A 24,564-nucleotide genomic window follows, 5' to 3' on the forward strand; every position below is an offset into this window, starting at 1 on the left:
TTTCCTCAGTTTTCACTTGTAGTTCCTGGATTTCTCTCCAGGATAATTTCTCGCTTGGATAATCGGACTTCAAAACAGAACAAGTTCCCCCTTCCATCCCCCATTATTAATAATTAATTATGCAAGTATTACGAAGTTGCAAGAAAAAGCTAGTTAGCTGGGTCAGGTGTAACCTGATGACAGTGCTGAGAGCTGCGAGGTGCTGTTTGTTGTTCAGGGAGCCCTGCTGATGTGCCTGGCACCAAGGTCAGCAGGGGCAGAAGACGAGGAGCTCCTGCTCCCTGAGGTCCATAGGGCTGAGCCTTAGGCTGCTTGCCTGAGTAAGACCTGCTCACTGGGTGGGGGTTCGCAGGCTCAGGCCAACCTGCTTGTCCACTAAATGTAACTGGGAATCAGAAGCACTAGGTAATTTCTGAGCTGATAGTCACAATTTAGTATTGCTCCTTTGGTATTTGGCAGGATCCAAATTTGTATTTGTAGCATCTCTTCCGAATGAGGAACTCCTCAAAGCCATAGTGATGCCCCTGTCTTGTGTACAGAGAGAAGGAGAGGTTTGTAAAAGACAAAAAGAGCTTGCTTGATCAAGATTATTTTTGCATAGCCATCCAAAACCATGACTGCCTCCCCAGAATGTTTAATACAAGAGGACTGCGGCAAAGTTAAGCTTTTGCTGAAAGTAGAGAGTAAATGCATTCTAACAAGCAATCTGTGAAGGTGGTAGTAGCTTTTGTGGAAGCCAAAAACAGTAGATTGCGTGATTTGAAAGTTAAGCTTTAATGCAGAAGAGCCTCCTAGAAGCCCCGTCCAGCCTTTTTTTTTTCTGGAAGTCTAAACACTCGTGTCTTTCTGCAGAGTGTGATATTTCTCTAATATCATCACTGTAAAATCCCGATGTGTCTCTTGTTCCAGACTGCCTGACTCAGAATCCCCTGTGGCTAAATTTTGCTCCCTGTTAATGCTTGTCTGAAGAGTTCTGGCACGTTACAGTGCAGAAATGGAGAAGAGGATCTTCTCCCTTTTTCTTTCCCTTTGTCTGCCTCTGTGCTGCAGTGTGCACATGCATGTGGCAGCATGGTGTCCTGTGATTATGCGCACTCTCAACTTTCTCAGCCACATGCTGTGAAGTGGCTTCACACACTAACCAGCCAAGCAGCTGCTCCCAATCAGAAGAAGATTTATGGGGTTTAATTCTGAATGTGAAGAGCAGTCTCACTGCTAATGGTGCTTTCAGCTGCTGTGGCACCCTTTGTATGATGAGCTTGTTTGAGCCTTCCTTAAACTCCCTAAGGGCAGGGGGCAGTTTCAGAGCCCATTTTACAGATGGTGCATTTTGATTTGAGATCAGCAGAGAGCTTGGGATGAAATGTGGCCTGCAAGCTTGTGGCTGTTTGTGAGACACCAATATATTGAAAGCATTGTCCTGCAAGGTCCCAGCTACTGCTGAGTTTTGTCATACGCCTGGCAGCAACCACAAGAAGCCCCATGCAGAATCAGGACTTCTTGTTTAAACGAGTTCACTTTATCAGATAGTGCCTGAGGGGAAAAATACAGCTTGTGATCTAATAGATAAGAGACAGGAAAAGAGCAAGAGGGGACCTGTCAAAGAGAGACTAATGGACTTGCTGGAGGTCGCACAGTAGGTAAGCAGCAGAACTGGAAGTAGACTGTGAATCTCTTGAGACACATCCTGGTGCTGGGGTGCTAAATCACAATCATTTTGATTAAATGCCTCTCCAAGTTCTGACTGCTCCTTTCCCAGGCCCATTGTTGGTGGATGTTTCAGCTTATTGTTTATTTTATACTTCCTTGCTTGTTACAAGAAAGGAATGGAAAACCATCTTTTGCTTCTCAGGCTACGTCTTGGGAGCATCTGTCACTAGTTTTAGAGAAGGAAGTTCCCCTTCTTCTGTTTTCCTACTTTAAATTAAACATTTTCCTGTGGGATGTGGGTACACTGCAAGTGGAGACTGCAGGGCAGTCACAGCCCCAGCCAGACAGGGGTGATGTGATGTAGGATATTGGCACGCCAGGCAGCGCTTTACAAAACCACTGTATGCTCCAGTGCACCAGTCTCTGATACCAATGACCCTGCATCACCTGTGTGTATCTGTTACCACGAACCAGGTCTCTCTCAGTGCGATCAGCAATGTGCAATACTGGATTTTTATTCTTTCTTCCAGTGCTGACTGGAGTCAGTCCAAACCCAAGCCAGAGAATGCTCTGTCTCATGCTTCTCCAGGAAAATGTTAGTGTTGGTGCAGAGAAGAAAAGGTTCTCCTCTGCCCTCACCGTTTGCCTTCAACTCAGTTGTCAGTCCCACAGTTCTTGGTTTGGGCCAGGCCACTGGTGCTTTTCCCATCAAAAGGCAGATCTAGTCAATGTCAAATAGTTTCCACATCAGATCCCTTCTGTTTCTGCAATGTCCAGTCTCTAACTCAACTGTATGTTTATTATTTTAAGAGCCCTAGTTATTACACCCATTAATGTCCAGGCACTAACTCTGCCTTCCTCTGTGCTTCCTGCTGGAGCCTCATCTCAACTACTCAGAGGTCACTTGGCCACCCTCTTGCTGCGGCTCTAGCCTTCTGTTATCAACCATAGCTAATCTAGCATGCCAGGAAGACTTTCGGAGAAAAAGCAGCATCCCTCTGGGCCTAGAGAGACCTTTCAAAGAGTTCACTTTCTCATCTTTTCCAGCTCTGAGTCCTGGACGCGTTGCTGACTCTCTAATCCTGTAAGCATCCTTCCCCAGTGGCCCTAGCAAATCCAGAGTGGAAGGACATTTGCTCCATGTCTTCCATCCAACTGCTTCCCTCTGGAATCTTTTTCTGAATGTGAAGCTGTAAACCAAACATCATCCAGGAGTGTTTTAGAGAAGAGGAATTTTAGCCTAGGGATAAACAGCCAGGCTCATTTGGGAGTATACTCATATGTCTATCTGTCACTCTGCTGCCTGATAACTTCAGCCAGTTTCAGCAGAATTTGACAGTAGGTTAGAAGTCTTAGAGGCATTACATTCCTTTCACGCAAACAGGAAGCTAGAGAGAGGAGTAACCACAGCGTGAGCCCTGTTAAACATCAGAGAATCCAGAGGGAAGCAGACCCTCGAGAAACACACAAGACGGCAAGCGTCACTGCTTTGCTACTTACTGACCAGTTTGCTATTCACTGTTTTAATTCAAGGCACTTTGATGAATCTTACGACATTAGGACAAAGCTGACCTTCGTCTCCTGACAGACAACATCTGTGTATCTGTTCCCTGCCGTATTCTGGCCCAGGTATCTGCATATAGACCACCTTAAATCCTCTGAGGGAAGAGGGAGGACAGGTTCAGTGGATCTGTCAGTCATCAGGGCAAACGTGCAGGTTGAGGATAGCAGCAGGGTAGTGACACAGTGTCTGCGGGGTTCCCTACTTCCCACAGCATCGCCTTTCACTTCTGTAGATGTTCTTCCTCCTCCTGCTCTGGAGTGCCAGACTCCTTCCAGCTGTCACATCAGCATCTGCAATGTGATGTGCTGGTATCACTGCAGCAGCAATATGCAGCCTGGCAGGTAGTAATCCATTAATTTATTGGCTGATCCCAAAAATCCTATGGATGAGTATAGCAGCAGGTGCATGCTGAAGCTACCAACTAGCCCCACCAGCTTCCTGGAACAGTTTGCATGCATTGAGTGCATTTGCTCCCTCGTTTCATGACAGGGAGACTGGAATGATTATACTGTAGTAGAGCAAAAGTGTCTCAAGCAAAAGTGTCTGGTCCCTTCTGAAGCTCCGAACAATACAGGAATTCTCTCCAACCATAACGCCTTCTTTTCTTGCTTGATACCTTGAGTGTCTTTGTGCAGCGCCCCATGTGCATACTCCAGAGTGTGTATCCTCTGCAAAGTGAATTGTGTGATACAGAGCAAACCAAGGATGCTTTCTTAGGAGTCTCAGAAAAGGTCCAAGAAGGAAATTCTATGGCAGCATGCAGGAATGCAGCACATGTCTGAAGTTTCAGTCTGTTGAGACCCCTGTCTCATGGCAAGACCTGGGGAATGCAGGATTTACACTGAATTTCCACTGCCAGGCAGGGACGCGGCAGGAAAAGGGTCCCCAAACAGACAGAGGGCCTGCAGCTTTTTCAGCCAAGGGACTGGAAACATAGCAGAGTCCTTCTCATATTCCTGAATGAGGTAATTTCTCTTGTATTTGGACCCTGGAGCAAAACCAGTCTGGGTTTTGGCAATAGCTCCTTGTTTCCCTTCAGCAACTACTAGAAGAGAACTGAAGAATGGAATCACATTTATTTTATTTCCATTGTTTTTTGTCTGCTGTTTAGCTTCAGCCTCGGTTGCTTATTGGCTGCAAGAGCTGTGTGGGAATAGCTGGAGCTGATGGCAGCATCTTTGTGTGTGCTACACAAGAAGCAGGGAGATAGCCTCTGTTCAAATTCAGACAGAGTAGATTTTGAACTTGCAAATCTTTCATGTGTGATCAGTCAAAATAGAGCATTCTTCTGGCCCGCTTTAGTCGTTAGATATGAGCCAAACCTCAAAGGAGAGTTTGGGAATGTTGATTTTTCCTCCTTGCAGTATGAGGGAGTGCTTCGTCTGCAGACAGTTCTCTCCTGGGGAAGAAGCATTTCCTATTCTTAAACGAACAGAGAACTGAGCTTTCTCTTCTGTAATTAAGACGACTCTCACTGAAGCGCTTTTTCTGCTTCTTGCTAAAAACTGAAATTATCTCCTCCCTTACTGTGAGTTTTGAATATTTTGTTAGACTGGTTTTTCCTTGTTTACACAGCCACATACCCTGAGAAAACCTATTCCATTGCCTCTTGCAGGAGATGCCACTTGCCTCATGAGAAGGCTGCTTGACTGAGTTCTACCCTAATTTGACAGATCAAGGACATATTTTTCTTAAACTATCGTACCAAATTTCAGAATCTTCTGAGCTCTTGTGCTCACAGTTAAAAGTCACAAGAAGAAATAGGGCAGGCTACAGTGATAATCAGAGAAGTGGGAATACTTTGTCAATTCAAACTGTATTTCCAGAGCTGTAGACTTACGGGAATTTTGTGAAACGGCAGCAGGTAGTCCAAAATCAAATGCAGAAAAAGAAAGGATCCTTTAGGCAAGTGGAAAACTGAAACGAGAAATAAGTGAACAGTGGCTATTCAGCCTAGTTTGGATTTAACAATCTCAGTACCACTGAGCAATACTGTATAAAACAATTCATGGTGCTGTATAATTACTTTTTGAAATAGATAGGTGGTCATTAGATTAGAAAATGCTTAAAGGCTACCAGAGCTGGAGGGAAGGTTAAAAAAAGCAGCACGCCTACTTGTGTGGCTTTTGTGATTCTAGCCATTGCTGTGGATAGAATGGCTGTAGTGTAGAACTGGGCAAAACAGGAGGGGATTGTAGGAAAACCTTGAGCATTAACAGATGGGGTAAAACAGTAGGAAGCTGTTATACCTGTCTTTTTGTTCTGATGAGCAACCTCAGCTGTGCACCAATTAGTGCAATACTGTGCAGAGTTGCAGCAGACTTAGAGCAAATCTGAACCCATCTTCTTTGAAACCGTTTTTTCCCTTTGTTGGTGATAGATAAGTAATAGCAGTGTTTGCTAGTATTGAATGTTCTTGTTTTCATTAATATTTGGGGGTTTCCTTGATACTTTCAGAGAACGATTTCCAGAGCTAGGCGTAGGCTAGCCAAGAGCTTTGACAGCAGTCCTCTGGTTACTCTTAATGCAAGAATTAAATATCTCGGTGCCCAGTAGCACATTTGATAGAAGTACATGTTCATACCTGAAACAGTGTGGGCTGTTTGCCTGAACCTACCTCCCTCAGCTGTGGTAACTGGGGAGTGCTCTAATGTGACCTGTACGTCAGGGAAGTCGCTGCTGGCTGATCTGACACTGGAAACCCCTTATACCACTGGTTCAGGGTTTACTAGAGTACATCTCTCCAAATCCTCAGGCTGCAGCTCTCCCCCCTCAAATGCTTGGCAGTGAGTTTCATCTAGCTCTGAGGAGACCTTTCTTTGTTGGAGTGAGAATATTTAGCAAAAAAACGTGCGAAGACCAGACTTCCGTTGCATTGTAGACCTGAACAAACCCAGACAGCTTTCATTCTCTTCTCAATGTGAGCTATAAATTCTGCAAGAATCTCAAAGCACTGTATTAGTCCAAGAAACCTTTACAGTAAGAGGTATCTGGGCAACAGGCTTAAGCAGGAGTTCTGTCTACAAACAGGGAGGTTTCTTACTGGTGTAAATCAGCTTGCTCCAGGGCTGTCTTAAATAACCCAGAGAACCCTGGGCACGGTGCCTGAACGTATGCTATTCTCCACATGTGGAAGTCTCGTGAGGTCAGACTTACCACATGTGCCAGAAAAGCAGCGCATCATATGCAGCTGGACTCCCTGCACACACCATGCGGAGCTGCTCTGTGCATAAGCAAGAAGCCAAATTAATTGGACTATTTGTGTGCACGTAGAGCAGCTCCACAGCATGCACGTGTGCTGCAAGTCCAGTGCATCTGGAATTAAACCCAGCACCCATCTATGGAATCCATCTCCCAGCCATCCCAAGGCAAATCTGCTTTGGGGACATCAATGTCGATTTGTTCCAGCTGTCTTTCTGTTGTTTTTCATTTGCTTCATTGTTTTATAGCCCTTCTCACCTGTTGTGTTTGTGCTCTCCTGACCCTTTTCTCCCTGCTCCATGGCATGGCAGGGAGATGTCATGCACGCATCCTCCTGAGCCACAGTGGAAACATCTGGAATTCTGCACTGGTTTTGTAGTGCTTTGAGCTCACCAACAAGGTTTTTTTACCCAGAGAGTTGCACTTTTTCTTCCAGAAAGTCCAGCTGTGATATGTATCCAGTTCAGCCAAATGAGCTTCCTGACAAAGTACATTCCACAGCTAGCATTTGCTGACCCAAGGAAACCACACTTTCCCATGGTAAAAGGAGGGGGTTTAATCCTGCTGTCCTGTGGCAGAGTGAGGTATTAGGTGGTGATCCTAGTAGATGGTCCAATTATTTGTGGAGCAAAAAGCACTGGAAAGTGAAAACTGCATTAGAAAACACACTTTCACCTCTCCCAGGAAATCCTTTTCTTTCTATGGGAATAGTCAAACCTTGTAAAATAAAGTTCTTGTTATTTATGTTAATTAATAGCTAATTGCATTGCTCAACAGTGGGAGCTGAGCTAGATCCTAGGCCAGGAGTGTTGCTAGTGAAGCCCAGGTTGAGAACTGTTAATCTGGAGTGAAACTCTGGTGTTTTATTGCAATACCACTGCAAGGGAAAATTGGTGCTCATGGTGCTGAAGGGGTTGCCGCGTTTGCCTTGCCTGCGTGGGATCAGCATGACGTGGGTTGCTGTTACATTCGTAAAGCTGTCATAAATAATTAGCGTACACTTTCTACTTTTGAATAATCCTTAATAGCAAATTTTTATTCGCCTGAATGACCTCCAAAGAGGAGCCTTGCAGATAGTCCAAAGAAAGCAGCTCCAAACACCTTTCTTTGGAAGCGCTGTCCTCGGCAAATTAGACACAGAGGCCTTTGAAATGGTCTTCTTTCCAAATGTCTGCTGGTTTTATGGAGCCTAATGATGTAACTGACAAGCAGCGTCTGCTCTTTAGGTTGATTTCAGACATTTTCTGTGCTAAAATAATTCTGGCTGCTTCATTTGCTTCCTTTTCCTGTAGATTCCTTTCCGATTGATGTATTTCATACTGACAGTTTTTACAGGTATTGGCACTGGTGAAACAGAATTCCTGACCAAAATCCAGATAGGAATTTATTGTAAAATAAGATTTGTCTTTCCTAGCCAGCTGATGCTCATTTAGGGTAGCAGGGAACGTGGCTTTAGATCTGTATTTTAGTTTCACAAGGTTAGTTTAGGGTTTTTTTGCATTTTAGAATAACTAAAATGGAAATCCAGGTTAGCTATTGTGTATGGACCTTTCAGATTAGTGGAAGCAGGAGAAGAGGAGTGTATACACGACAGTAAATGAAGCATGGTGGATCAGTCCGTCTCTACAGGGAGCAGTAACGTGTGCATAAAATCCCCAAATTAGCTTGTCTTGACTCCTTCTGGTAACAGGAAATATGCTCTAGATTATCAAAGAAAAAGGTCTTCTGCGTCAGAACCAGACGTTGTCTCTCATCCCAAGAGCAGCTCTGGCTTCAGCAAAACTTTGAGGTTTGCTCGGGACTGGTAATAGAAGTGGCCTTAGGGATTTCTTCCATAGCTGCAAAAATACACTTCCTTCTGTCCACCACTTGCAACCTGCAGTTTACATTAACAGTGGGATCATTACATTTTTCACCTTCAGTTATGCCAACAGTCCCAAAATTTGCCTTCACACTCTGAAGCAATCCGAATCCTTCAATTCTTTGGACAGTCAGTCTAGTGAGAATATTGTATTTTACATGCAATGGCCATAGGAATATAATGGTCCCACTGTGCATACATACATTTAGAGCATATGTCTTAAGAAATCCTGTAATACCTTTAAGAACAAATGATCATCATGGCTGTAGACTTTTTTATGATGGCAAAAATCAGTAAAGAAGGAAAATGTCACATTTGTGTAAGCCAATATTTTAACATATGTGAAGATAACAGCAAATCTCAGGCAGCATCAGAGCTCTGCAAATTGCTGGGATGCTTGTGAGTACAAATGCTAGAACAATTCCAGTGCAAAAACCTACTTATGCTTCCTACAATTTATTAGAAGTACAGCAATGCGTCGCCATCCTGAATCTTGAGAATGTGTAGGAGAAGAGAGCAACCCTTCCAGGACTGTCTTTTTGCAGCATGCTTGACCTTGTCTCTGACATGGGTTTTTATAGAGGATCCTGGGTGTTTGGAGTTAATTGCAGGCTCAGGTTTGCAAAATGTCAGACCTGATAATGCTTCCTTGACTCTGGAAGTCAGACTCTCCCCTCAGTTGTCCTTGGGGAATGAAGCTAAAGCATTACTCTGAATTTGGGAGCAATATTTGGGTGAGAATCTTTTCCTGACTGTGCTGCAAAGTGGTCCAAGTGCCTCAGCAGTCTTGCATTCATGAAATTGTAGTGCTGCTTATCATTGAATTAGCAATACCCCCTTCTCTTGCAAATGGGCTTCTTTGTAGTCTAATTGGAAGGATGCAAGCCTGAAAAGTGGCCAGTGGTACACTGTGTACCATTATTTTCGTATTGACTGAGAAATAGCTGAGAAAAGAATATCGTATCATATCATGGAAGTTTCATTTGAGTTGTTTATTGGAGTAAAAACAGTTTAAAAAAAACCCCAAGAAATAAATCCAGCTGTTAGAAAAAAATGTGTCGTTTGAGGTGGATGAACTTTCATTCTGGGAACTATTTTCTTGTCTGTGGAACATGTGCAGGAATGGATTAATGCTTTTGCTTTTCCTTGTGCACAAACGTAGAACAAGCTGAGCGATTAAAAATTGGATACCAGCCCATTTGAGGAAGATCACTGTGTTTAGTTTTGCTGTTTGACCTCAGCAGCAGAGTGGAATGACTGAAAATATACCTGCGCTGCGCAAAATCAAAGTCTTCTAGACAAACAAAAGCGATGTCCTTCTCTAAAGCATCCTTGGAAAATACTTGTACATAATTTCTTGCTAAGATAGATCTCTACCAGGAAACTTAAGTAGTCGGTTACTACTTTAAATAGGAATCAGTTTTGATGACTGTCAGTTAAAACTCAACTTCGCATAGGGTTTCATTGCACAGAAGGTGCAAGGAGGAATACAACAGGCTGTGTTACCTTGTAGTGATCTTAAGATAATAATTGATATTAGGTGGTCGAAAAATTTACAACTCAGTCACCCATGAAACCTACCCTGCAGCTTCCAGCTGCCCTGTTGCTTCCCTGGAGAAGCCAACGTTCCCTAGGATGAAGCCTCCCTCACACAGTGGCCCCTGCAGAAATGCCTTGAGAGACTCCACCGGAGTGGTCCCTTGACAATACTGCAGGTGATACTGTTTGAGAAGATTGTACAAAACCACCCAAAGGGACAAGAGAAGAATGGAAGACTGAGGAGAAGCACAATCCTAGCTGAAGAACAGGATTGGAGAGGTTGTTTTATTCTCTGGAGCTTTCCTGTGTAGCTTTAGGTTTATGTCACATAAAATCATGTTTTTGAATGTATTTAGGGCTGAAAGATGCAGGTGAGTGTCTTCGGTTAGACTCCAAAGCCTTTAAAAATGGCAGTTAAATAGCTCCACGGCTTTGAGTATCTGCATCTTGGTTCTCCACTTGCACAGTGGATGTAATTGTGGCTCTGCCATGGAGACAGCTACAGCAGAGCCTGCAATGCGCCTGGGTACCTTAGGGACAGTATCTCAACACAGCCCTGCAGGCAGTAAGTTGGTTCTTTGCCTTATTTGTCTTAGTGCTAAATAATGTTCAGCCTGTGCTAGTGTGCTATGATGCATTGATATTGATGGTTTTCAGCAGCTGAGGTGTTCAGGCTGTGAGATTATTGACTTGTTTCTTTCATGGAGATGAGTAAGAGTAAGGAAGAAACTGTGTGTCTATGTGTGTCCTTGTTTGTTTTCCCCCCCACTATGAAGCATTAATTGGTGACTGAATGCAAAATTTCCTTTCCCTCATTTGTTCTTACAGGACTCACATAGGAGTTAAATGCCGTAAGAAACTTTTGTGATATAACAGTATAATGGATGACAAAGCCTGTGTTGGGGTGGAACAGTCTGAAATGCTGCCAGGTCCTAAGGATGCTACTCTAATAATACTTCTTCTTCTTTGGCAATAGGGAGTAGGCAAAATAATCTGTGATGTAATGGTCTGACTTAGCATTTACAGCTTGCGAGCCAGTGTTTAGCAACTCAGCAGTTTTAGGATTACAGAATCATCAGCAGAGACAAATATTGTTGCTTCAAATTGTGACATGGTGTTACTTCCTTCTTTTACAGATTCGGTTAAACAGCAGAGGACTTATCTATTCAGTTGGTCTCCTGCTGGCATCTGTTTTTGTCACAGTATGTATATAGTCTTTTGTTCTTCATTTCCAAAAGAGTGATTTTTGTAGATATTTTCTTCACCTGTTCCTTTCTCAACTCCAGCTGTAGTAGTGGTTGCGAAGTCTGTTGTGAAGGGATAGGAGTGGTCACTCTTACTGTAAACTTCACAAGACCTTAATCTGGCACTCTGCAGAAGCTATCACTGTCACAAGACGTCTCTCATACTTGTATATTTTACATGGGAAGAGCCTGAGAGATCCCTCATTAGTTATTTATCTTGCTAGCATTGAAGTAGATCCCTTGATGTATGACAAGATCCATTCTCCTGTTGGAGAGGTAGACAATATGCTGTACAGTTTGCTTTGGCACTCTGTAGGAACCTTCTGAAATGCAACAGAGACCAGAACTAGTAGTGCCTGCACATGACTGTTTCTATTGAAATTAGTGGCTCACGTTCTCTGACCTGTCCAAGTCCAGCATGACAGACTAGAAATGACAGAAAGAAGAGGATTTATGTGACATCTTCCAAATCTTGCGACCAGGTGCTATAGGGAGTCCTCCTATGCGTTGCACATCAGTGCAATTCCCACTTACATGAGGCTTTAATTTTTTAAGAGATTTGTGTGGGAGCAAACTGAGCAAAGTCAGGCATAGCCTTAGACTGTGTGGCTCTAGATTGAGATGCCCAGAGGCATCTGAAGCATTTTGTGTGAAGAAAATGGAGTCTGGCCTTTGAAAATGTTTCTGATTGAATGAAATAGGATTGTTCTTGCCAAAATGAAATTCATTGCAGAAACTTAAGGCCCTTGGGCCAGGACTCAAGTCACTGTGGCTTCGATAACTGCAAGGGGCTACTCTGATTTACTTCAGCTGTGGTCTTCAGCGCACTTGTTGCAGTAATTGTGTTGTGATTGCTTCCAGGTGACCATGATCAGTAAGGGAACAGTCATCTTGGTGCTCCTGTAGTTGGGAAGGGGATTTATCATTTTATTCAAAATGTTCCTGCTGTGGTGGCTTACTCTGTGTTTATTGTAGGTTTTTGGCGTCCACATGAACAAATGGAAACTGGATAAGAAGCTAGGGTGTGTGTGCCTTTCCCTTTACGGCATCTTCCTGTGTTTCTCCATCATGACAGAATTCAATGTTTTCACTTTTGTGAACTTGCCAATGTGCAGAGATCACTAATGCAGGTGGCAGACTGTCAGGAGGAACTTCCTTCTTACCTGTGCAATACAAACCACGGCTGGCGTCTCCTGAATGTGGTGCACCTCCAAGTCGTGACGTATATCCTGTTCACTGTTCATAGGACCCGTGGCCCCACCTAGGTCTGCCCTCTCCCTGACCCCCCACAACCTGGAAAAATCCTGCATCGATGTGAAGATTATTTTTTTTCAACATTCATGTGACTTCCTAGCTCAGTTTTTGAACAGTGTGACTGGGACTCTAGATGAACTGGCTGCTAACTGGCGTCAAGCCAGGCAAAACTGATCTGCTACAATCCTTCTTTTTCTTAAGTTATTTGATGGAAGACTAATCTAATTTATGACTTAAGACTATTCCTACAATGCAGAAGAGGGTACGTCAAACAGGGGCTGATTTTCACGGAGAATCATGGGAATTTTTTTGGTTGGTTTTCTGTTTGGGTTTGTTTTTCTTTTTTTAGTTTTCTTTTGGATTTGGGGGTTTTGGGGAGGGGTTGTTCGTTTGTTGGTTTTTTTTTCAACTGCCAGAGATCAATGTCCTTTCTTGCAGCTTCTCCTTCTGAGCGCTGGGTCTCCTGAAACGATCCAAAGGTCACAGGGCGGGGTAATATGGGAATACAATTCAAGGTACTCGACATATGAATGGATTTACTGCATATTAAAAGAAGACTGTCAAGGCAACAGACAATGACTTTTTACCATAAACAGTGAATCTTGTACAGTTGTGATAAGGAATGCAAGGTAAACATGGATTCAAAGGGTGAAACACTGCTACCATTTTACTACTATGTTGGAGTTTTATTACTAGGGTGTTTATGGTATTTCCAAGCAATAGTTTGATCGCTAGCCCAGGAGGGCTACCAAGGAGGTGTCCTGGTTTTTAATGATCTGCACGTGGAAGTGGAAAGTCAGAACTTTCTCTTCTTCATCAGATTTCTTGTTTTGGGGGATTCAGTAGTTCATGTCTTATTCATTCTGAGAAGGACATAAGTACGTGTTGGAACTTTTCCAAATGAGTTACAGACACTGGTTTCTTTAAAAGGAAAGAGGCGTATTTTGCACAGACATAGTCATAATTTGCCACTCTTTTTAAAGAATACACTGGACCTGGCCAGATATTTGTGTTCTTAAGCAGTTGGACTCATCTGATAACAGATCATCTGGATTCATCACCCCTCCTTTGGGGGGGAAGAAGACACAGAGAGAGATGGCACTTTTTAAAATGTGTAATATCTTCAATGCAGTCTCGCTCACAGATCTTAAGTTATTGTGAAAGTTTAGCTATTCATTGTTCCAATATCCTTGCTATATTTTGTATAATTCTGTATTAATATGCAGGCAGATTCCACCCCATGAGAAACACCATCACAGCTTCATTTGTATGTATTGATACTGTGGATTCTTGCCAGTGCTGACTCTTGTTATTTACTTTAAGCACTGATTATTTGGATTCGTTTGGTATGTTTTTTCCTCTTTCTTGTATATGTTCTAATATGATATGTATTAAGATACTACCAGCTAGGTGAATGTTTTTGTCTATGGTACAAACAGTGGCAAATATTGGTAGTAAAGGCACAGCAAACCCTGCATAAAAGAAAGAAAGGAGAGAAAAAAAAAAAACACAAACCCAACCCACCAAACCCTAAACTGTAGCAGGAAAAAAATATGTCCAATTAAAAAAAAAAAAAAAAGCGCCCCATTCACAGACAGAAAGCGAATTTTTGTTTCATTTGCACTTTTGGAGGTGATTTTTTTTGGTTTTATATTCTTTGGGCAAAATGTTGTAAATCAAAATATTTACACCCCATGGTTTCCATTCAGCTCAGCCCCTGATTTTCTTTCTTTGTTACGCAAAATGTGTGGAGGCACTGGCAGCCATTGCACTGTGTATGTCGAGGAAACCCAGCGGAAGAAGCTGTGTGCCACTGGCCTTGGTGAACAAAGTGTACTTTGTGGATCCCTGACAAGAAGAAGGAAGGGTCCAGGGACAGGCAGTAGAGTCAATGACATGTCTGCGTCATCGTTTTTCTTTCTGGAAAACAAATGTGTTGCTACGTGTTGAGCTATGCAGCCTGTTGTTTGAGCAGCCTTCTCCTAACTATGCCTGCTGGAAGTCCTGTTGCATTAGGAAGCCCACTGTACCTTCCCCTTGTTGTTTTTTTTTGTTGCTGTTGTTTCTTTTTTTGTTGTTGTTAATGAGATTAATAATAATAATAACCACTAAAATGCCTAAAATACTTCCTTAAATCAAACAGTGTTAGTAACAATGTGGCACATATCACGAAAATCCACCCAACAAACACACAGCTAAACTCTTGTAGCAAGATGCAGTTGCTCCTAAGCAGAGTGTTTCTGTGCTGACAGAAGGGGTGGATTTGGGGAAGGAAAAAAAAAAAAAGAGAATTTTCACATCAGGGCCTATTATTACTTCTATTTTGAGTATTTATACTGCTGCTCCAATGGAGCCAGTTAGATCTATTTCTACGAAATAGCCATTACCTATCCCATGGCACAAAAACTGCATGAGTATTTTTTAGGAACTTTTCCTATTGGTGTGCATTAAATACTGTAGTATATCATAGCTTTGCATTATGTGTAAAACATGAAATACCTTGTTTTGACGCTTGTGTATTGTGCAAGAATGTTCTGCAAGTTGTTTGTTCTAAGCAGAAGCAAAAGGTACATTGAACTGCTGTGATCTGTGCCATATATGAATTGATAAGCACTTCCTCTGTAGACAGTTTTGGCGAGGTGTGCTGATGATTTGCAGCCAAATCCACCAGCGCAGACCTGGTTTGGAACAGATAGGACAGACCAACTGAATGTGTGCGTTCTTGTCTCTGTCTCCAAAAGAGAGAGCCTCTCAAGTTTGTTAGCATAATCAAAGCCTGTGGAGAAGTCCCCAAAGCAAAAAAAACTTGAGCAGTTTTTAGCATCCTTCCTCTACGATGTCTCCAAAACTTGCATAGACAGTTGTATTCAAATGCAGTGCACATTAATAGCTTTACTTTATTGAGCCAAGCAGAGGACTGAGTCTGAGGGGTTCTCTCCTCCTGACGTTAAGTTGTGGAAGTTGCCGGCTGCGCACGAAGGGCAGCCAGTGCCCAGCTTCAGTTTCCTGGTGAGAGGCTCTCGGTGCCCGTTGCTGCCCAAGCTGCGGGCCATCGCTGGGGTGCGGGGACACAGGAGCCCATCGAGGGTCGCCACCCCCTGCCCTGTACAGGAGGCTGGGCTGGCAGAGCCCCGGGAGGCGTGCGGTGCTGGGGCTGGGGACTGGCGTGACTGGCTGCGGGGGAAGGAGGGAGCTGAGGTACAAAGGGGCTGGGGGAAACCAGGAGTGAAGCCAGGTTGGGTTGGGTTTTTCGAATATGACTGTGATTCATTTGTGGTTTTATTCTTCTGAAAGCAAGGGTCACCTTTATGTCTGAGGCTGCTCTTGTCTTTGGACCAGTCGGCTGTTTTTGTTTCCATTTCTAGCACTTGCAGATGATTCTTAATGAGTATTTCAAAGGGAGATTAAAGAGCCTTTTCCTCGGAGGGCGCTTCGCTGCAGCTGTGACTTTGACTTGACTTAAAGATGTGATCCCTTGCTAGTTTCAACTCTGCTTGACGTGTGGTTGGCCTTGCTTTGAGAGCAGTTCAAAGGTAGAACGATAGGATAGGATACGTTATGATATGAGGTCTTAAGACATCCTGGAAAAACTGCTTTTATCCCTACCAAAGGTGAATTTTATACTTGCCTTTTTTTTTTCTTTTTTGTTCCTTTGTTTTGATGTACTGTGCTTTTTGGTAGATTATTTCTGCAATAAGAACACCAACCTGAAATGTGTGCGTGGGAGGAGATTTTCACTGGTATAATTTGGGTTTTCTTCTTACTTGCCTGCTTTGTTTTCCACTTTCTGTCCTCAGCTGTGTCATTGAAATAAATTGATTAGCATGCTTTGGATTTGTGATATCAGTACACATGAAAACAAATGTTCGTTCTTAACATTCAGATAGATGCAACTGGCTTTTTTCTTGACAAAACAAATCAGGTAGAACAGCAATCTAGTTTTAGAAAAATGATGTTCAATGTAGGTGGAGCAACCTGAGGGTGACATTTAATATGCTGCTGTCAGAACAGGATTTTTTTTATATGTCTTTTCCAAATAACCATATTAATACTTGTGAGATAAAATGTAGATTGAATAATGTTGGGTAACTTTTTAGAAAACCATAACTTTCTGCTGATTGACAAATGTTTCTTATATCAAGATTTTTTGGAAGCCCTAATCCTTTCAAATAAAGCTCATAGAGATGCAAAAGTGTAAGGTTTATCTATTTCAGTGTTACACCACTGGAGCTTTAAACTTGTTTAAATATATACTTTAAAAAACAATCTCAGTGGGCTATGCTTAGCTGGATTTAAATCTGCCCTGTATTCATGAAGCTTCAGTTGATCAGTAGCCACTGTAAATTATTCTAAAATAGACTTAAATCCAGGTAAGAACGTCCATATTAGGTTTGTACAACTTTAACTGAATCAGTTTAAAGCCATGCTTTTAAGGAAAGCAGTGGAAGCTTGAGTATTTGGAAGACTTCAGCCACTTCAAATTTACCAAGTTTAACGCAAGACTTAAAGGAAGAGAAGTTTTCAGTATTCACTGACTCGAGTAAAATTGACCTCTGTTGAAATCAAGGGCAAAACCCCAATGATTGATTTGTAGGGTCAGTGTACGTGTTTGCAGCAGTAAGTCCTGAAAAGGACGATTGCGCTTTGGTTTTTGAAAGATGAACTTTTTATTTCCTTATCTGAATAGATAAATTAATAACTATTAATAAGACCGGGCATCTTTAAGGGAATTTACGTAAATGTTCTGTTAGTACTTAGTGGCCTCAAATCTGAAGCTTATTTCATAAATGCATCTGCTTCCACCCAGACTGCTTCGAGCTGTTTGGCTGAATCTCCAGAATCAATTTCAGGTGTGGACAAATCCATGCCTTTTAGAAAAGTTTTCTTTATTCATGGGAAAGCAATGAGGAAAGTACTGGCAGATTGTTTCATTGTGCACCGGGGATGTAATTTGGCTGTGAAATCTGTTGTTCACCGCCCTGAAACAGCCTGAGATCTAGGCGAAGTTATCCAGTTTGGGCAGAAGCATCTAATTTCAGGAAAGCTTCTAAAAAAGCACAATTTGTTTAAAGCAACAGATTTTGTAATGTATTTATATAGTTAAAATGACTTTATTGTGGTGTATTTTAGGTAGTTTTGTATTTTACTTTTTCTAGTAGCCTTGCAGAACAAGTTTTAAACCTTCTACACCATAACAACCTGACAGAAATCTTGCCAATGTAATCTTCATCTGCCGGGTAGGATTTGAATGGTGCTAAATGTCAACGTGATAATTTTACAGCAACAATTTAACACAACCTTTTTATCGACAGTTGAGAGAAAACATAACATTGCATGCCCGGATTTATGAGGACAGTTGTAGCTGACGACAGATCTGCTCAACCATTGAGGATTTGCCCCCGAGATTTTCCATCAGCGTGCCTGGCAAGCAGAGCAAGGAGCTTGGATTCCTGGAGGAGTAATCTGTGTTGCTGGACATTTTGTCTAGCTCGTGCTGTGATGAAAGGAGGGGGCTGCTGGTGCACACCACCCCCGGGTTACTGGGTACTGCCTGCTAGTGTGGAATGGTACTTGCTCCGTTTTCATAGTTGAAACACAGATTTCCCTTAGGACCAAGTCTTACCTAAATTCTAGTCAGTGTTGTCTCCTGGCCGATAACCACTGGAGCAGGTGAGGAAACCAGTGCTCCGTTCACTTCGTGCACGCAGAGACTTTTGGTTGTGGCGAGAGGCCCATAATGTAAGCAAGTTTTAGGAATCATAGGGATATGTAACTCTGCCGTTAGGAATGAAAAATAAAGACCTCTGCACTCGTGCAGCGAGATCCACATACAACTGGTGGAGTCGTTTCAGTAAAGCAGTCCCCTGGGTAGCAAACCACCACATCTCTGAAGGAGACCTGTTCTGGTAATTCCTGTCAAAAAGTGGTACCGTCAGCATACAGGTGTATGGCTGCCGTACAATTGCTGTCATCTAGTGAGTGCTGGAGTTTCAAAGCTTTAGAAGAGAAGTAGCCATGGGACGGCAGGAACAACAGTGTCCTCCGTGTCCTCTGTGACATGTCTCTCTATGGGCAGTCTCTGGTGCCCATGGCTGGCGTGGTTCCTGGGAAAGCTGGGCCTCGGGCTGCTCCTGTCCCAGCTCTCCTCCCGCTGTGCGAGAGGCTGTTGGATTAGCCGTAGACCATGCTGCCCTCAGCCAGTGATGTTGAGCTGGGGCGTGCTCCTGAGCCCAGCTCTCGCCGCATCTCGGGGCCACCCGGAGTCCTGCTCACGAGGGAGGGTGTGGAGAGCACGCTGCCTGTCGTTCCTGGGTGATACCCACCCCAGTGCAAGGGGTCGGGGACATTTGCACCTCTTCCCTGGCCTGACTGAAGTCCTGGCAGGCTCTGCTCGAGCAGGCTCCAAAGTTGCAAGTCCAGAGAGTACCAGAGCCCATGCCTAATTTGAAGCACATACGCTGTCTCGCAGAAGAGGTCCGTGTGTTGAAAGCTAAGAACATGCTTAAGTGTTTTGCTGAGAAATCTTGGTTTAGTGAATCCAGCTCTTTGGCATCAGCAGGGCTTATTTAAGTGCCCAGCAAGAGCAGCACATTCAGTCTTAAGAGTGGAGGCTCTCGTAGGGAGGAAGTGCAGCAAAGCGTTCCTGGTTGGGAGGTGGGGGGGGGCAGAATCCTGTGCGGTCAGTGAGCAGACGACTCTGATGAGGAGGGCCCATAACGAATGTGCCTTGGGTTAAAGTGAGGGAAGTACCTTTTAAAGGACTTTGTAACAAAGTTTTATAAACTGTTCACTGGGAGTCAGCTGCTGGGGTTTTTACCACTGACGCTATTTGAGAAAGTAAGTTTTCCCTCATAGATTCTTGCCTTGAGGTCGTCTATTGCTTTCCTGTGTGCCTCTCTGGAAGTCAGTAGCCCGTGTTAGTAGCTCTCCTGCACACACAGGACCTGATGCTGAGCTTCCTGAAGTTAAAAGTAACGTTTTTAGCTGAGCTAGAAGGGCTTTGGATCAAGCCCAAGCCCAGGGGAGTCTGCGATGGAGTTGCGCCGTGTATTTTCTGCTGTGCCCTGCGGGCAGGTGTCCAGCCAGTCTGTTAGCGCACACCAGCAGCAGGGTGCCCCTCTCCCCTTGCTTTCTCAGGGGCTCCAGCTGGCGCGAAAAGGAGAGCTGGGCAGTTGCTCTGCCTGCCATATGCTAGTTAATTCATCTGGTGGTCTCTTGCATTTCTGAAGCATGCGCAGGGCTCAGATGGGGTCTTTTGAATTTGAGGATCCAGTTTGCTTTTGGAGGAGGTGGAAAAATAATTTCGCATTGCAAACTTAGGGCTAAGATACCACAGCAGTAGTTCTCCTCCGTGGCCCAGCTTCGTGCAGCTGCGTCTGGAGGCACGTCTGTAGGCCTTTTATGCTTTATGAAGCCAGACTATACTATACTAGTTCTACTGAGGGAAGAAGTCATGAGTTCATATAATTAATTGTCAGATTTCTGGCATTATTTTTTTAAAATGTATGAACGTCTATTTATATTCAAGCAACATATATACTTTACCTAGTGGATCTGCTGTTGCTAAAAGGAAGCCCTGTGGTAGCCAGCTGCCATCTGCATAGGAATAAAGCCTTATCACGGCTACTGCGAAGATGCTAAGTGTGTCAGTATTTAAGATAGTCTTACATGCATCTATCTATAAACGCAAGAGATGGTTACTAGTTTTTGTTTGTTTCCACATTGTATTAGCAAGGTATTGTGAGTGGTGCATGGCAGTTGCATATCTATAATATAGCAGGTCAAAAGCTTAAACAGCTTATTTTTGTACATTCAGTAATATCTCTTAATTGTAATTAGTGTGAGTCATTTGAAATTTCGGTTGCATTTTCTGAACATGCAGTCAGCTTTGAAAAAGAAAAAAGAGCATGCATGAGACATTGAGGAGGTCAGGAAATTCTGCACTGAAATATTTATACATTTTATTTATTTATTTATCGTACACTAAGAGCTGAGCCCCTGGTTCAAGAAGACAATTCCCTGTGCTGTCAGAAGATTTAGGAACCCAATTTCACTCCCCACCTAAAGCTAAGACCAGGTTTTCCTGAATCAGGGACCAAGCAGACTAAGCCATTAAAAGTGTCGTACTATCCTTTTCAGTGGCCACAAAAGTGGCGAGACCCTTCGGATGCTTCTTGTAACTTATATTAGCAGAGAAGCTGAGGAATGCTGAGAGACCCAAAGATGCTTCTGCAGTGCTCACCTCTCGATCTTTAAGAGTAGAAATATATAAATAGCAAATACCTGTTGCACTCTAATGTTTGTGATATCACTGTCACAAGGTACCACTTGCAATAATTAAAATTCACATTTCATAAGATAGATTTTTTTTTTTAAATTTTTTTAGGGTTTTTTGGTTTTTAGTAATCTTTTAGTAAGGAAGTGATCTTCCATTGCCTAGTTTTCCCTAGCTCCCTTTAAGAGTAAATGGCTCTGCTTAATTGTGAGGATCTCTCTTTAAATCCGATGTCATGCATTAGCAAACGCTTGAGTGAAGCTGACGTGTGTTGTCCCAGCTTTATGACAGGGTGGTTGCCATTTTCAGCAGGCAAGGATCTGCACCTTGAAATCATGCCGTAAAAATGGTCCCACCACTCGCAAATGCTGTACTTCCCTATTTCCACTGCATTGTTTTGGTTTCAGGTAGGTCAGTAGATCTTCATTGTAGGAGAATATATCATGACATTGCTATCAGTGTGAATTGCAGTAAGGCTTGTTGTTGGGAAATCCAAGAGCAATGATGGAGTCATTTTACAGTGTGTTGGGGGCGGAGGGGAACTGGAAGCCTGGATTTCATCAGCTCTTAAAGACTTGGGGATTTTTCAGATTAGAAAAGAGAAAATTGGAAGATAAAGGCTGATTGCATGAAGTACTGCATCAGTCTTTCATAAAGGTTTATATAATGTTCAAGATTTTCATAAAGTGAGCTTCCACATTCTGTCAAGCACAGAGCTCAGCCGAGTTGTTCATCCTAGATTCTCAGAAACAATCCTTGTCTTTCAGTAATTCTCACTGGCGAGTCAAAACCTCTGAATGTAACATACATTTCTGTATCTCAAAATTGTATTGTGAAATTGCACAATGCTGAGGTCAAATGAGCAAGCACAGAACTCGAACTGCAACAAGTTGCTGAAAGAAGCCAAAGCAAGACGTTTGTGGAATAACTTTGTTCTTCAGGATTTTACTTTTTTTTAAATGGACGACAGAAGCAAAAGGATTATTCAGCACCCGTGGAGAGCAAGTGCAAATGAGAGCAATATGGCATCACAAAAAGCTGGTTGCTGTGTAATTAGGATACTGGCAAGTTTTGCAGGGGTTGCGTTTACGCAGAGGTTTGCCTGAATACTATTTGATCTTTACAGCTCTCGCCCTCCTGATGAAAGGTATTTCTTCCTCTTGAGAAATACTGCATCCCTTTGTCAGGGAGAGGGGGAGAGATATGCCAGAACCAATGTCTCCGACTCGGTTCTTACCCTAGCTGCACAGGAATGCGCTTTATCTGTTACGTAAAGGGTTGCGCAAACATGCTAGTAGCAATCTGCATACCTGAGAGATGAGCTGGTGTGCAGCGAGCTTTGCCAGGCACTGGAGATTTAGGGACAAATTTTACTTAACGTTCCCTTGAGGAATAGTTCAATAGACTTCACTGTCTGTCCTTGTAAAGCTAAGAATCATTACTAGGCCCTTAATGCAGGTGGTATTTGTAAGAGATGACTAAAGGAATGATAGATTATGCTCATCCTCACAATGAATGCTTGTTTTCAAGACTGAAACCAAACTAGGAAGATGTTTGTTTGGGTTTGGGGGTGCTTTTTGCTGTGTGTTGAAGTCCAATGCAGTCTGAAATTCCTTGGTAAGGTTTGGCAGTGGTTCAGGTGTGCCTGTTCTAGTGCATCCATCAGAGCTTCAGCCAGCGGGGACGTGCAGGAGGGCAGGACTGATGCTGCTCTTTAGTCTGTGGCTCATCTAGTGACAGACACGGGGGTGCGGTGAGCAGCCCTGCAGGGTGAAGTTCACCTCTGCCTACCACCCCGGCACAAGCGTGGCGACCAGCGTTCGTAGACTGGTAAATCAGGATTTCACTAGAACAAAAAGGTGAGCAGACTGACCCGTTAATCCTCAGGTATGTTGCACAAGTTTCAGGGGCTCCCACCCTCCCTTGCACCTCCTCCTTGTCACTGGCTCATCTAGCATTTATTTGGACCAGGCTTTCGTTATCTCGGCACTTTCTATAGCTCCTGTTTATGCACCAAAAAACACGGCTGAAATCTCAGAAGCATCGGGCCCCTGCTCGTCACTGAAGGGCAACGGGTGCTGTTGAGTGCAGGCTCTCTTGAGAAATTTCCCTTTGTTTTCTTTTCCTTGGGCGGACTTTGCCCACGGGTGCCCCTGCGGTTGAGGTGAGTTTGCAGGTTATGTGCCTGTAAGCGAGTGAGTCTGCTGCTGTAAGGACGGCCGGTTTCTTGGCACTTGGGGGCCGCTCGCAGCCCCTTCCAGCCTTTTTCAGAGCCAAGTTGTGTTTATATGGAGATGTCGCTGACCTAATAAGCCCTGTCAGAGTCAGCAGAGGTCTGCACTCTACTGTAGTCAGCTTTGCACCACCACGGCGCGCAGGGAGAGCCCCAGTGCCAGCAGCTCGGGGGGGTGGGCAATGTGTGTTTAGATCATCTCATGGCCCAGCAGTTAGCTATTCAAGATCCGATATTTTTGTGGAGCTATTATGGAAAACTTGGTTTTGTACGATTGCAAAGTCTTAGACGGCTGAATGCAATCCCTGCTAAGGCTTGTTGTAAACAGACTGTGGTGAAACCATACAGATTGCTTTCAGTTGTGCGCGTGATGAGTTTTCTACTCTATGGTGTAGTCACGGCATCAAAGCTGCAGGAAGCACAGCAATAAAAATGACTGATATGAGCACCTTTTGTTTGATTTGGGATCAAACGGTACTGTCTGGGTTCCTTTTCAGTGAGTGGGAGGATTCTGTTTTGCTTCTAACCGTAAGGAAGAAAACACAGGTGGAACTGAGTGCAAATGCGCATATAATGTATGTTCATTTACAGCCAGCAGAAAACAAAATAATCAGTGGTTTCTAGTAATACAATTCTACTCAAAATAGCTTTTTATTAAGTCAGCTTAGAAGTATTAAAATGGTGGAGCCACAGACAAAACATTTGTTACCTTTTGAAATGAGTTACAATGGTTTTGTCATACTTGTACAAGTATTATAAGGTCAGTCTTTCTGTATGTTTGTTTTACAACTTGTTGTAGAATAGTCTTCTATGCATAGCTGTTCCACTTGCCTGTGTAAGTTACAAATTTAACAGAAATGAAAGCATGCATTTTTCTCTGTTTGCTGGTAACCTATGAAATTAGAAACTTGTATTTCTGTGTTTTTACTGTGTTATATTATAAACAAAATTCACAGCCTATTGTCTATGGAATATCAGAAGGTTTTATTAGAATGAATTACTTTAAATGTTTTGTCATCTGATTTAATAATGTGTCAGACATCTACACTAAGACAATATAATGTTTATCAATAAAAATATCCTCTCTTTGTACTAACTTCACACTTCAGGGTGTGCTTGGACATAGGAGTAGAGCACCCCTGTGGGTCACAATTCTAATGATCTGTTAATTTTTTGGCATATTTCTGAGAATACCGTGTACCACGCATTTGACCTGAGCATTGAATTAAGGAGCGAAGGAAGAAGAAAAGAGAGTTTTTATACTTTGTATTTCCTCTGCCACTTAATGTGCCTTTGCTGTAAAGGAGTGTGCACTGCAGTAGTTCATGTAGAAGTTGGCTGGCTTGTGTGGCCTGTACATATTGGAGTCCATACAGAAAAAAACACTGAGGGAATTTTATTTGCTATTATATAATGAGTCAAATTCTGTTCTGTTACAGCAATACAGATCTGAAATTACTGCGCTATAGTTAGTTATTCTCTTCCAGACATAGGGTAGTGGGAGGTGATTGTCACTCTCCCAGCTGGAAGGATTCTGTGCCCGTGACTGTTCCGCTGTTGACAGACATGTTTATGAGATCCAGTCCTTCCTCTGAAGTTGTTCCTGGAGTAATATTTTCAGTAATGCTTGGAATAATAATGAGGAGGAGGTGCCATTATAATGGTTCTAATGCGGCCAGTTTATATTACAGAAAGCTGCAGAAAATCTGTGGAAAGGGCCGATTAGAACGCGTACTTCTAGAG

At 43.1% G+C, this 24,564-nt stretch overlaps 1 protein-coding gene across 3 annotated transcripts in view; it reads left to right on the forward strand.

The window, feature by feature from the left end:
* Window positions 1-24,398, forward strand: part of SLC24A3 (solute carrier family 24 member 3) — a 188,388-nt gene extending 163,990 nt beyond the window's left edge. For 2 of the 3 annotated variants that reach the window (XM_075413691.1, XM_075413692.1), the window contains exons 16-17: window positions 10,952-11,017; window positions 12,035-24,398. In XM_075413691.1, the coding sequence (XP_075269806.1) occupies window positions 10,952-11,017; window positions 12,035-12,184 (216 nt within the window). In that variant the 3' untranslated portion in view covers window positions 12,185-24,398. The remainder of the gene's footprint in view (window positions 1-10,951; window positions 11,018-12,034) is intronic. The other variant, XR_012763145.1, reaches the window with a different exon arrangement.
* The last annotated feature ends 166 nt before the right edge of the window (window positions 24,399-24,564 follow it).

This window comes from Opisthocomus hoazin, chromosome 2 (genome assembly GCF_030867145.1).
Source record: "Opisthocomus hoazin isolate bOpiHoa1 chromosome 2, bOpiHoa1.hap1, whole genome shotgun sequence".
Lineage (NCBI taxonomy): Eukaryota > Metazoa > Chordata > Aves > Opisthocomiformes > Opisthocomidae > Opisthocomus > Opisthocomus hoazin.